This window comes from Melampsora larici-populina (genome assembly GCF_000204055.1).
Source record: "Melampsora larici-populina 98AG31 unplaced genomic scaffold MELLAscaffold_43, whole genome shotgun sequence".
NCBI classification, from domain to species: domain Eukaryota; kingdom Fungi; phylum Basidiomycota; class Pucciniomycetes; order Pucciniales; family Melampsoraceae; genus Melampsora; species Melampsora laricis-populina.
Window position 1 is genome coordinate 170,382 of NW_006768807.1, and position 14,934 is coordinate 185,315.

The following is a 14,934-nucleotide window of genomic DNA, read 5'->3' on the forward strand; positions in this document are numbered from 1 at the left end:
TAATAAAAAAGATTATATCAATTTAATATCTTAGCAGAACTTTTGAGTGGATGAAAATTGGCTGGGAGGAAAGACCGGAATTGAGGAACACATATGATATAAATACAATCCAGAACAGGATGTTCTACTGGCACTATGGAGTAAGCCATGACCCCCAAAACAAACAGGCCAACCCCCATACAAACAATCCCCATGCAAACATCCCCCCTTTGAACAACCCCCATGTGAACACCGCAGGTTATAAGATTTGAGAGATCTAAGATAATAATGATGATATGAGAAAGAGGTGAGAGTGTTCTTGTGTCAGCTGAGGCAGAAGACAAAAAATCAATGACATCAAAAAATAAAAAGAGATTGAACTCACTTGTTTTTGAGGTGAAGGAATAATTGGTGGTGTCATCCAAGGAAAGGGCTTCCTTTCAGATGTCAGATAGATATGATATTGGACGATATCTGAAAGGAATGGGGTGATCTAGGGTGATGTTGTTTCCTTTGTCACAGTTAATACTGACCCGCTGCGTACAAGATATAAACCTTGCAGCGGTGCAATATTTCCGACCGCGCCACTAAATCCGCGCTCCTCTACATCAAAAAGGATTCGAGGGTAGCGCGGGCGGGGCGCATATATCCGCTACACCGGGAATCCTGAAGCGCAGGCGGGGCGACCCGCTCCCCTCCCGCTTTTTGCGGCGGGACGCTTCAGGTATTGGTGCTCATCCAAAGACCAACTTTCATCACCTATCCAAGTTCATAGTTAATCATGGGAATCCCAAAAGTATTTTTTCAATTTGCTTATAGTAAAAAAAATAAGTCAAGTTGCAAAAAAAAAAGCAAAAAAAGAAAAAAAAAAAAAGTTATAAAATACAAACAAACAAGCAGAAAAAAAAACTTGTTTCTTAGAAGAAAAAGGTATGAAATCAAAATTAGAGATAGATTTTCAAGTTCAAAAAACCCATCCAAACTTTTCTTCATGATCTACCTTCTCAGATTCAAAACAATGAAAGAAAGAAAGAAAGAATAAAAAGAGAAGAAAAGAGTAAGAAACGAGTCAAAGAAAACAAAAAAATTGAATAGAAAAAAAATTTATACACACACACACACACACGCACGCACGCACACGCACACATATATACAAATGTACATAAATGAAATGATATATAAGAGTATGGCATAAAGAAAAAAAAACATTCTTCAAAAAGAAAAAAAAAAGATGTGTGTATGTTTTTTGGTTTTCTTTCTCTATTACTACAAAAAAAAAAAAAGTTCATAGACAATACACAAAAAGCAAAAGTGATATAAAAAAAAAAAATTATACATCTTTCTTCTTCTAATCTCTCTTGAAATCTCTCATCACATTTTCTTCTGCCCTTCTCCCTCTTCCTTTTTCTTCTTCCTTCCTACTCCTACTCCTACCTACAACCCAATCTATATGAAAACAAAAGCAAGAGAAAGTAGGATTCGATTTCTTAATGATCTTTCATCGATTAGTCGAAGAAGAAGATCCATGAGCTCCTGCATTTCTCCAATCAGCTGATCCACCAAACTGTTCAGCCAACATCACTTCTGCTACTCCTGCTGCATCTATTCAAAAGGAAAGAAAATCACAAGATTGATTAAATCGATCAATCATCAAAATTAGATCGACCAAACCAAGTCAAGAAACTTACATTTATAAGGATCAATAGGTGCGTAATTAGGTGGGCTAGCTGCCTGACTCGGGGTTGATGATCGATCTGATCTGATCTGTCTTAATGAGATATCCAAAGGTCTAGGTGTAGGCTACAGAAAACCAATACACAAGACGTCAGTGAATGAAAATCTTCTCAAAAAAAAGATTTAGGTAATGAAGACCCACTGGATTATGAGGTAATTGTTCATAATCTCCTACCAAGATCGGTCTAATAGTCCCAACCGAAGAACCACCTTCCTCTTCCTCTTCTTCTTCTGCCAATCCTCTTTGTCTTCTCTCATGTTGTTCATTCCCACTGGAAAGTAAGATACTACCAGTTTGATGACCATAGGCAGGTGGAGGTGCCAAGGTTCCAGCCATCGGTGCTAATCCCCATTTCTTCACATTCGCTTCAATAAACACAAATCCAGCTTGTCCCAAATTCACATGTACCGAAGCAGGTCCAGTAGCTCCAATGGTGGGAAACACATTGAATCGTTGAAGACCCACAAAGGCATCTTCTAGTTTCTTTCCGTTTCGTGTAAAGAACACGGCTCCTGTTCGAGGTCGATATCCAACCCCTAAGACGTCACCTTGTTTCAGAGGCGGACCATAAGATGTGGCGGTGAATGGATAATTGTGTGCTTTGAATCCGTCGCTTGCAAAGTAACCTATAGACAGTCTATTCCAACCTATTGTTTGAAAGTGAACATTTGATTAAAAAATGATGGAACATTGAGCGGGTATGTTTGTAGATAGAGAAATGCGATGGATCGGATTGATTAATGTTGTGAAGAATAGAAATCAAGTGGGTTTTCAGAAACGAAACGAATGAATTTGGATATAATTAAAAAAGATGAATCAGCATAAGAAAGAAAACAAAGAGAACAGAAAAAAAAAGACGAACCAGGTAATCGAAAAGTAGGATAAGGTTTAGTAGCCAATCCAATGGAGATCTCAGTGGACTCCAACTTTTCATAAATCTTACATTCAAAATAATAAACTTCATTAAGTTTAGGTAAAGGTAAATTAGACTGTACACAAACCCCACCACCTTCGGAAGGTGATAAGCCAACACCATCAGCCAAGAAAGTGATTTCAGTACGAGATTGAACGATTAATGGTAAGGATGGATTTGATTCGTAATCCGGTTCAAAGGCCCATGCTGATACACCTTTTTCTTGGATTGATAAGAATTGTGATAAAGTGATATCGGTTGGGAATGAATTAGGTCGATATTGAGTTTGGTAAACTGTTATGGAAAAGAATACCGAATAAAGAAGGTCAGATTCCAGGAATCGAATTGATGATGTAGAGAAAGATGAAGACTGACGTTTAGCTCTTAGATAACCTAATCGAACGCCTTCAGAACATTGTTCTAACCAACGACGTTCTAAAGCTTCTGAATGTTCATACTGATCAGATTGAGATAAATCCAAAGGACCATCTGAATCGCTTAATCTTAGTGGACCATGACCGGTAAGACGACGAAACGATCTTCGTTTTCGAATCAGAATCAAAAAAATCAAAAATAATAAAAGTAAGAAAAGCAAAGTGAAAAGTAAGACTAATAAAGGTAATAGTAAAGCTAAGGTCGTATCTGAATCTGAATCTGATGTGTTGATGGATGATGATGATGATGGAATGAGATCATGAGTTTGATGTCGGAATGGAAGTAATTCTGAAATTAAATAATCCATTGAATCTGGATCGTTGATTTGATGTTGATACATGATTGAAGATAACGTTTAAGTTGCTTGAGTGTAGTAGTTTTGATTGAGTCTTGATGAGATTAGTGTTGATTGGTTGAAGTGTTAGTGAGTGAGTGATGATAAAGTAGAATTAGATTAGATTGAATTATTAAGAAGTGATTGGGAATTGGTAAAGTAAAGTCAATTAACCATCTTGATGCTTTTTAAAGTCAGTACTAGATAGTAAGTTGGACTAACCTCTTGACTTCAAAATGAAAAAACCTTTACAGTCCAAATCAATTCAAATCAAAATCAAAAAATCAAAAAATCGAATTCAAAATCAAATGGCTAAAAAAGAAAGAAAAAAAAAAGCAAATCGTTAAGGAAACAGAACTAGTATTCTTTTTAAATTAAACTTCATCTCAATTCGGGGTTCTTTTAGAAAGACACTTCATCATCAAAACCGATAACTTACTTTACCCAAATCTTTTAATTCCAATCGTCTTTTTCTTGTAAAAATCTTTCTGGATTTCCTTCAAGTGTGAATCTAGAGTGGTCTGTTCTGTAGGATTGTGTGGAAATGAAGAAATGAATCGGGAAGAACAGGAAATTGTGAATCGAGTATCTATCTTATCTTATTTTGGTCAACATTCACAGCCTATGTATTGTAGAACTAGAGATATATAAAACTTTATTAAAATATCAAATTCCATAGAATCCTTAACAACTTAAGCTTCATGATTTAATGTCCTGTGTTTTGTGTTGTAAGCAAGTCGATCAAACTTGTAATCTCATTCTCAACCCTCACATCGAGCACTCAGCAGTCATCTCACCCTAAAAAAGTCTTTAAAAAAGACACTTACATAAACCCTTCACACTCCATCAGATTCACAGCTAATTGTTTGATCCAAGTCAGTAAAACGTCTGTATTACAAGTTCTTGATACCAAAAAAAAAATCAATTTCCTAACCAACTCAGTTCAATCATCATCCATCTCACAATGGTCTTTTTGGATCCGAACTCATTGAATCCCTTTACTCCTCATCATCATCATCATCAGATCATGTCACATTCCAACCCTTTACGTATGAAGTGAGATCATTTCAACAAAACCTGATCCATAAGCAAGTTCATCAATCAATCAATCAATCAATCAATCAATCAATCCCATTCAAAACCTTTCTCATTCACTGTCCCTTGGCACTCATCAACCCAGCAATCTTATCGAGGAATATATCGCACTCAAATCTTGAATCACCGCTCAAACTCTCTCTCTCTCTCAAAACAAATGCACCCCGCTTGCATGTATACATACAGACTTCTTTTTGCTTCACTCCCGGAGTCAGCCTAACTTATGTATCGCTCGGTGCTCTCTTACATACCAATACATAAGGACCCTGGAAAGCCCCGATATACCCTCCTAATGGAAATCCCGAAATTTTCCCCTCCTACCTACACAAATTTCGCCGGTTTTCACAAAAAAAACTCGGATTCCTACCTGTTGACAAAGGACCATTTTCTTTTTTGGAGAAAGGTCCCAATATTCCTTCCATCTGCATAAGGACCCTCAAAATCTGTGTTTTAGGGCGTTTCAGAGCAATTAGACATCTTGATTTTTTTTCCGGAAAAACTTGCATATTTTTTTGGGAATTTGGTAGAAGAATCACAAGAGTTGAAGTTGTTGAGAGAGAAATAGACTAGTGAGTAGTATAGCTATGTAGTGTTATGTAGTTGAGTTTTAAAAAAAACGAGTAATTCAATTCCTGGCCAGCCACTGGAGGGACTGTGTTTCCAGTTCCTGGCCAGCCACTGCAGTCGGTCCACTGCTGTAACAGGTAAAAACATCAAAGTGAATCTCTACACATGAGGGAGATCAGGGTCTGAGAATTCAATATCAAGAAGTAGAAAAAGAGCAGTCAAACGTTTCAGAAAAGGGACTAAAGAGACTGGTATTTTTTTGAATTTGGGAGAGATGAAGCGAAACAACTTGAAGAAATAACACAAAATCAAATCTCTAGATAAGGTGGAGAGAAATAAAAACCAAGTTAGATATTACAATTCAAGTATAGCTTATTTTTTTCTAGCTTTAGCGTGTTCAACAGCAAGTTGTTCGAGAATTGCCTTGATGTACTGTTTCTGGCTCATAGCCTTTAACATAGCACGATAAGCTTGAGGAATCCATATGGTGTTAGCCTTGGGTTCAGTAATATTCATTGATGAGGTGGGGGGAAACACATAGTGCATATCTGCTATATCAAGATGCGAGAATATGAGACGATTTGGAAAGTTTTCTTCAAAACTACACGCTCCAGGATTCCCTTTATACATGTAAAGCTGGGTAGATGCATATGAGAGCTTAGATCGAGTGGACGATTTGGTGATCCACTCGTGCTTACCATTCTGGTAAATGTAGAGAGCACAGATCTTACCCAAAAAAAGCATCTAAAACGAATCAAGAGTACATTAAATGATCAGAGTCGGCAGCTTCATATTTGAAACAGGGGATGACATACATTGTTTTTTATAACCACAACAAACTTGTTTACTTCAAGTGGATTGTCTTCTGATACATTGCCACTTGTATAAAGTGTTTGTGTTGCGATGTTGAGAGTTGTTGATGTATTTTTTGCAATCCAATTGAGGTCAAGCTTTACATGAATGTTCCATCGATGTAAGCGATCCAGAGCCTTGTCCATCTGCTCAGAGTTTTTCAGCATGATGGCTACCAATTTACTACATGTCCGAGGGTCCAATTTGGTGGCTCCATTTGCATTGGCGTGATCAGAAGCCACAGGATCCTGGTGGTTGTTTTTTTTCTTTCGTTCATTACCTTTTCCTTTTGCTACGCGAGATATAGTAATTGTGTCTAATATCAACGAAAACTATCAAGATCAAACAAAAAAAATGTTGTGATCGAGCAGAATCAAGCTGTTTCAGCAACTTTCAGGCCATTTCAAATGTTTGGACTCGGTTGAAACTGGTTGAAACAACCTTCTTGCTGACCCATGCCAGACTGTCAGACATCTCGATTTCAATGACCATCAACTGTCATAATATGACATTTTTCCACACCCTTTTACATAAAAATGTGCAAAAAATTGTCTTACCTGAGCTTCGAACTCAATACTATCATGATTGGTATCTATACACAATAACATCGGGTTTCATTGTGACTCGATGATCATTGCTACTCACCTTATGTATGGAAGTGGGTAGCCTGGTGGCCCTGAGAACCCTCTTTCCTACCTAATGTGTAAGAAACCTAATTTTTTTTTCCACACTTTTTGACATATTCCTACATACAAAATAAGGCTCCTGTGTGACTTTTTTTTTCAAATTTTTAGAATTCCTACACAGAACATAAGGACCATTTTTACCCAAAAAGGCCAATTCCTACATACCCAATTAGGCGGGTATATAGGGGCTTTCCAGGGTCCTAATACATACATACATGATTCGAACCTCGAGTGTGATGAAGATGTTGAAACTCCTATAGTCTCTAACACCAAAAAATAAATCTTCTTGGCTTTGATCTATGTTGTAAATTGATCAGTACATACTACAATCACACATTATGATTTGATTGTGTGATTTCATGAGTATCAAAGATTCAAGATCTAAAAAAAAAAAAGTCCATGTAGGCTCTTGATTTTGATCTTTCATTTAAACCCTCAAAACATCTAAGGAAAACATTAGAAAAACCCATGTAAAAGAAATTAAAAGAAAAGTTGAACTCTAGAGTGCTGCTGTAGTAGTATGTACATCTTTCAAATCCAATCTTCTACAATTCTAAAAGAAGAAAAAACCATGTATGTTTCTCAAAACCATCATACTTTATGTTTTATTCAAACTAGAGCAAGAAAAAAGTATGCTGATCATGAATAACAACATGCTGAATCTGATTTTTTTTTCTAAAATCCAATACAGAACAGATATTTGATGAATCACTTTTAACTTTATGGAGAATGTATAATTTAACTAAATATGTTGAAACTCAAGTAAATCTTTCATCTCTTTTACCCATTAATGGTATTTGTAAGTCTTGGAACTGGATTCAAGGTATCACACCAACCCCTTGGCTCTTTGAATCCGCTCAAAAATAGATGCTCACATTGGGCCCTGGGTGAGCATTAAAATTTTCTTGTTTTTTTTTCTTACTTAATGTTGGTTCAATTTGACTTCCAAACTCTTTCCCTTTTCTTTCTGTTTTCTTCTGGCTTATGAGCTGATCATCACATGATCAATATGACCTGAGCAGATCAAGGAGGTCTTCCTCAGGCTTCATTCCTTAGCAAAAAAATCCCCTGAGGCAGGGCTGGCCCATCTACTCACTTTGTCTTAGCCCTTTAGCTTACCTTCAGTGATACATATGCCTTGGAGCCTGCTGATCTGGGATCTTGGAAAAGGTTCTGAGCTGTTATGAGTATGTAGTGATACATGAACCGATCCTGAGTACTTATCTGAGACACTGAGCTGATCAAAGAATGCTCATCCAAGATGGAAACAAGCATTCTCCAGCAAAGTAAAGCAAAACTTTGAGCAAAACAGCTTTGATCCACCTGATCACTAGTACTGCCCAAAATTGTCAATTGAAGCAATCTGGAAAGAAAAACAATCTAATTTGTTGGAGAATTCAGGAAAGTGTTCAATGTTCACCTGTATGTGACCATCAATTTTGGACTCTGTATGTATGTGTATGTGTGTGTGTGTAATTCACAAGTCCCTCTTTTTTCCTGCTGATGTTTGCATGCAAGACAAATTGCTCATGAATTGGTAATGAGCCTTACCTTGCATCTCAATACCAAAACTTTATCATATGATAGGTTATGGATTTCACAATGTAGAGAAAAGTTTATGATCACATGAAGTTAACTTAAGACACCTTTGAATTCTTGACTGAAATTCAAGTTCAAGTTAATTATGTATGAATCACATCTTATAAAGCTTAAGACTTGGGTCCCATATATATCCTTCAAATCAATAGGTTCTAGTAAAATAAAATCTTCAATGAGTTCTACTACTAGATGAGACATACTTCCTTCTAGGTGTTGTTTATAACTTCAGTAAGAGGATCTGATCCAGTACATTGATGTTGTAGGAGATCTTTGAGTGATTTATCAATCATAAAACACACAAAAAAAACTTGGGTTTTTATGTTTTGTAATACTTCACTCATAGCAGCTATGGTTGATTGGATTCAAAATCTCAAAACTTTGGTAAACTAAGAGTAGGTATATTGAGCCTTACAAACTTGTGCTGCTCACAGAAATTGATTTTTCTGAACACTCAAAAAAAACATCTCTATGCTGTACCATTCTGGAAAAAAATCAGCTTGATCCAAATAATCTTTTTTAGAACAGTGATTGGTGATTGCATATGATTGTTTTTTGTTTTCTGTAGTTTTTTTTTTAATTGAAGGTGTGAAGTAATCTGGTCTGGCCTCACCACTTTCTTGATGTGATTGTATCAACCAAAGATATCATGATCTTTCTGAGTGGTTTTCTCCAAACAGTTTGCAACTGTTCTACTCATCAATCTCAAAGCCTTCACCAATATCTTTTAAATCCAATGAATCTATTTGATAATGAGTCATGCACTTCTTCTATGCACACAAACAAGTAAAAAGATTCAAAAAGAAACCCAGAGCCTGTAAATCAAACAGCAAGACAAATTTTCAAGGGATGTCCTTTAACTGAAGACAAAGACAAAAACACTAATGGAGTAGCAGGTCCTAGAAGCAGAAGAGTAGTGACGGAAAGCAGAATTGAATTTGCTTTGGGACAAGTTCCAAGTCACCACCTTCACAAGCTAACAGTCTTCTGGGAAAACAGAATTCAGAAGATCAAAGGCTATTTTCTAATATCCATGTTTACCAGAATGTGGTTAGAAGCCAATAGAGAGGTACAGAACAAGAACAGTACCAAGAAGGAGACAAAAGAGGATGACGGCTCAGATGATGAGAAGTTTGAAGGCTTGAATTATCCGGTTGGGTTGAAATCAACTTATGGGGACTGGGTGATGTGTTTCAAGCTAATGCCAGAGTACCTGAGGAATAGTTTTGCTTACTACGAGTTAGCAAGAACCTTTGATGGCCATCAAAAGAACATCAGACTCAAAAGCATCAAGTCAGAAAATGACAGCAACTAGATGGTTGCCTTATGGTACAATATCATGATAAGATCTGGACTATTCAGGTAGAATGAGGTCAAGTCAAAAAGTTCTCAGCCAAACCTCTCCGGCTCCCATGCCAAATTTCATGTATATGGCATAAGTCTCTCTCTTGACTACTTCTTTGTCCAAGAGGGATTGTCTTAACTTAAGTTTGCAATGTAAAAACCCTGGAATGGTTTGGTACTTAGTTAAGTTTGAATTGTAATTTTAAGTCAAAGGTTTTGAAGTTTTTGTGGTTAAGAAGGAATCAGTTATGTGCTAAGATTGAAACCCTAGAATTTTAAAAAAAACAAAGCCAGCTGAACTGTGAACCAAAGAGAATTTTTCAGTCATACTTGTGTCAGGATGGGGGTGTGGCCTGTAAAAAAGACACATCCTGGCATGTTGGGTGCAGCCTCTCACAGTACATACAAAAATGAAAAAAAGGAAAAGCAATCTGAAAATTGCATTTTAACTAAACTCAAAGGTCATTGCTAGATGCCACCCACACCCTACACCCAGGTAGGCACTGGTTTTGTTGTCTAAATTGCCTGGAATAGATGTAGGTGCCATTTTTTTGGCACCTACATCATTTTCTTTTGGAAAATCAATGTAGGCAGGACCCAGGAATGCATATATAAAGGGTTGTAATGAAACCTGTTTTTCAGTTTTTGGGCTCCACACAACACACCACTCCTTTTCAAAAGGTCCAGGCACTTCAAAAGATGTGCATGGCCAGGGCTATCAAATGAGCCTACTACAAGGCTCTCAACTTTTCTCACTTTGGCGCAAAATAAATTGGTACAATTTTTTGTGGCTCCAAGGCCTGATTCCAACATTTGATTTTAACACTGTTTTTGACTGTTACATCCAATTATCTTGTGAAGTATAGGTGCTATTAGGTTGAGAGCTAGTTTAAATGCAAGCCTTCAATTTCACGCACATTTTGCACTACTGTAGGTGCTGTAAATGTGTCATTGAGTACCCAAAAACCTTGTCAACAAAAGGTTGGAATTTACTTTACAACCCTTTATAAGCGCAATATTTTTAGCACCCACATTCTCAAATATGACTGTTGTGGTGCCTAAATCAGCGCCTACTTCCAATTATGATGTTTTTTGGGTTGCAAAAAACATTTTTGGAGTTACAACCATGTGTTTCAGCTCACAAAAAATATCTTTGGAGTTACGACTATGTTTTTCAAGTTACAAAAAACATGTTTTGAGTGGCGACTATGTTTCTCAAGTGACAAGTATGTTTTGGAGTTATGAAAGACATAGTTTGAGTGACAAGTATGGTTTAACTCAAAAAACACACTCGTCACTCAAAATGCGTCTTTTGTAACTCAAAATATGTTTTTTGTAACTCAAAAAACTTAGATGCGTTACAGACCAATTGTGGTATTGCTCTATTCTTGCCTAGGGAAATTAATTTCTTCTTGCCAAAAATGCATCACCTGCTGTATTCGGAGTTTACCTGCTCAGCGCTTTAGGGAGATCCAGAAAAGAGATTAAAGAATGGTATCATTTAATCGATTGAGGTACTATTTTTTGCAAGGTCAAGTTGATCAACCTGCTCAAGGAGAGCCTGGAAATTATGGGCATACACCAGTGATACTGGACAGTCAATCATCACTGAGAATATTTCACCCACTACTTCCGGGCTCAAAATGGCTCTGGAAACTGCTAAAGGAAATGTTGATATGCTGAAAGTGGAAACTTACGCCACTTGTAATATGTATCTCGGTACAACAAATTTTAAACACATCAAAGACTTTAAAAGAGAAAAAGTGTGTGTAGAACTACAACAGGTATATAGAGAAAGGAGTTACAATCTATTGATTGCTGATTGAAAAAAGATACGAATAAAATAATTTACATCACAAAGTAAACCACTACATTGCATCGAAATAGGTTCATCATTTGCTTACTGACATTCAAGACGAATCACAATCAAGCAAAACTCAGCACTCTTACTTCATCTGAAACAGCTTGTCCAGCCCCTCCTTCTCCTGCACCACACGTCCCGGTTCTCAGCACACCTACAATCTTTTCAGTATCAAAACCAACCCACTCAACCACCTTGTTAGTCTCTTCAGAATCACTCTGAGTTAGTCCAACCTGAACAGGCCCACACATCTGCCCTTCTGCCAATTCCCAAACGTTTAATCCATCCTGTCCAGCACTCACACATCGCCCAGATGAATTGAGAGCAACAGCTGCAACCCGACTTGTATGGCCAAAAAGTGTTCGACGATGAAGAAGTTCAGGTGGATCACATGATCGACGACGATACTCAAAAGTATCAAGCGTATTGTCGGTTCTTGCAACCACTACTGTTGGTTCTGCATATTCGATTCCGCTTACTGGACCCACTCCTGTCATTTGACGAAAAGAATGACGAGATAACTTGGTACTCTCAAAGGGTAATGCAGTAGTATGACGAGTGTTGAGAAGTTTGGGTGTAGGAGAAAGTTCAAATTCGAATTCTTGTAATCCAACTGTCCAAGCTGATGGATAAAATGGTGTAGGATATACGATTGTTAATCGGAATCCTGTTTCGAGAGCAGTAAGGTTGAGATTCAGCGGCCAAAAACAAGTTTGACTACGCATATCTAATTTGAGTTTGCGTGCGGCGAGTGCGTTGTGCCCATCAGAGTTCAACTCATAGAAACGTAAAAGAAAGTCGGTCGAGCAAGTGACTAGCAGTGGATAGTGTAGGCGTGCTACCTCCGCGGCTTGATGATAAATCCCATCTGGACCAGAACGTATCAAAACTTCAGATGAAGCATATAGTTCTGTAACATCCAGTTCGGGTTCTGATTCTGAGCTTGAGGGTAGAGCAATTTGAAAGATAGCAAATTGACCAGTGGTATAGAAGACGACAAGAATGACTGAGTTTTGATTTGAGAAGGGTAATTGCTCCATTCCTGATTCGGTATCACACCTTTCATCAACTCTGATCTCAGAGATCCCCACCATACCCAAGTTTGAAAAATCAAGCGCAGACGCAATATGACCTATAGGCACAGACTTGACTCCATCTTGTTTTTGCCCCTTCTTAAGTTGATATACATCTACAGTTGGCTGCCTACTACATGATTTAGTTCTTGAAGCTGTGAAAAGAAGTGTGCGATGAAATCGAGCGATTGTACTAGGGTAGCGTGTCTTAGGCGCGGAGTCTTGAGGTGCGGAAACAAGTCTGGTAGTGGAATGAGCTGAGCCAGTTTGCCAGTTAAGACTGATTCGACAAAGGTTCTTCCATGTGTGTCCGAGATGAGTTTGTTCTGTTGCAGCCTGTTGTCGACCTTTTCCTTTCCTGTCGGGAATCGCTCCAAATGGACTGATTGAACGCAAAGTTGATCGGTTTCGTTGTTCGATTGCAGGGAGGAAGGGGTACTTCAATCCACGCTCCCCCCATCGGAGGTGAAACATCGTTTTCCAAAGCTGTGGTGATAGTGTGTTGTCTCTTTTGGTCAATATACTCTCGAGAGTTGTTTGGAAGGACGATTTTCGATTTCGCTTATAGAAATTTGGATCCGTTCAAGGTGAAGAGGATCAAATGAGAGGGTAATGCGACAGACCTTTGGGTCCTCTGATAGTCTGTTCAATCGATTCGAGACTCTTGCCATAATCGAAAGCTCATGTAAGTTGAGATAAGATAAGACCTCAAGTAATATCTCTTCACTCAAACGGTCCATCAGATTGGCGGAAGGATTTGACCATGGCTCCGGGATAACTTTGTGCATGGTGGATGAATGAGCTGAGTGTGAATAGACAACAAATTCAGATTGGATCAAGTGGATTGCATTGGACAAACTCCTCAAACCACCACAAGAGACAAGTGTCAAATACGTTGGCGGAAAAAGCTCCGATCCCGGGTCGCAGCTCGGACTCTCGAGCGGAGCAGAGCCCTGACGGCCATTTCATTTCTCCCCCTGCCAGTGCCACCAAGCATGCCGCATCATCATATTACTTTTGCTAAAATGCTTGGCCCAATCGAGAAAAAATAAAAACAAAATTCACCGCAGCAGTCACAACGCAGCAGAGAGAAAAAAGTAGGGTGCGCTCAAGCTCCCATCTGTTCCATCCTTTTGATTACCCCGCTGCCACCAATAATTTTTCATATCCTTCAAATCCCTGTCGATGACTTCATTTTGCTCACTCAACTCAACTAACGCATCTATCCATTGTGGATACTTGATTGCTGATATCTGTAAGCAAAAAGATACACTTGATTGCTTCATTTCCTCCCATTTCTCTCTTCAATGCATCTCGTTCATCTTACTGATAATCCCTAATATCATCTTTAGGTATCCTCCTCCAATACCTACCACCACACTGTCCCGAGTTGAACCCGATCGAGTTTGAAGTATGCGTTGAAGTTTGATGTCCGGAGATCACAAGTTTCATCATCTAGGTCAAATCCAGTTGAACCGATCCAGAAGGCAGCTCATAAGACCTTTACATCTGAATTACAAAGCTAGATTGTTCATAGTAGATGAATTGTAGTTAGAGCAGATGTCATTGTACAGGAACCAGAATCAAGAAATTCTAGATAAGATTGATGTGAAAATCGAGATCGTTTCAATCTTCTTCATAGAATCACAAGCAAATCAATTGATTTTGATCTTGTTAAAAAAATCAGTCTCTAGATTACATCAGAGAGCCGAGATTGTTTCCAATCTCTTCCACAGGAACAAAGGAAGATCAATTGGTTTTGACCGAGCAAAACCAGTTGATCTTTGGATTTTGAATGTCTTTGAGAAAACTGATATCATTTTTCATCTCGTTCATAGGACCAAAGACAAATTGAATGGGTTTGGATGACTTGTTCAAACCCGATAAGTTCTTAGTTTAACTTTTATTGCCCTCATAAGAGATCTGAGATTGTGTTAAACTTGCAATCATAGGATGATCTCATAGCAGGATCAACCGGAAACTGATTGGTTTTGAGATTGTTCATAACCAATCGATTATTCTGAAAATCTCACTTACCTTGAAAACTCACTCACATTTTGAATATCTTTCATAAGATATTCAATCTCATACTTTTGTTATTCAGAAGAGCTCGGCACTGGACAAGTTGAAGATATGTAAGATACATCTTATTCAACTTGCCCTTTTTCTCAGATTAGCATAGCAGTTATGAGCTCCATAAAAGCTTCAATATCGTTTCTTTTTTCAATTCTTAACAAATACTCGTTATCAATATATGAGGAACAGTGTAGAGAGAAGTTTCACATATCAGATGACTGCTTTCCTGGTTGAGCTGCAAGAGTGTGGGAAAGAAGAGCTGATGAGGTGATGGTGAGGAAAAGCCAGGCAAGCCGATCACCGATATTGGACTGTGTTGATGTGAGGATGGTCATCTGAATCAAACCATATGAAAAGGTTGTTAGAAAGCACACCAAGAGGAAATGAA

The 14,934-nt window shown here is 38.0% G+C and overlaps 2 protein-coding genes across 2 annotated transcripts; both read right to left on the minus strand.

The window, feature by feature from the left end:
* Nucleotides 1–1,393: 1,393 nt before the first annotated feature.
* Nucleotides 1,394–3,402, minus strand: MELLADRAFT_78828 (uncharacterized protein; the record flags this gene model as incomplete). The annotated part of the gene is made up of 4 exons (XM_007414485.1): nucleotides 1,394–1,581; nucleotides 1,668–1,779; nucleotides 1,856–2,361; nucleotides 2,577–3,402. The coding sequence occupies 4 exons, from the start codon at nucleotides 3,400–3,402 to the stop codon at nucleotides 1,478–1,480; spliced, it is 1,548 nt and encodes a 515-aa protein (XP_007414547.1).
* Nucleotides 3,403–11,229: 7,827 nt separating this feature from the next.
* Nucleotides 11,230–13,258, minus strand: MELLADRAFT_110284 (uncharacterized protein; the record flags this gene model as incomplete). Its single annotated transcript, XM_007414484.1, has 3 exons — nucleotides 11,230–11,283; nucleotides 11,487–12,767; nucleotides 13,094–13,258. 3 exons carry the CDS (start codon nucleotides 13,256–13,258, stop codon nucleotides 11,230–11,232), a joined length of 1,500 nt encoding a protein of 499 aa, XP_007414546.1.
* Nucleotides 13,259–14,934: the final 1,676 nt, after the last annotated feature.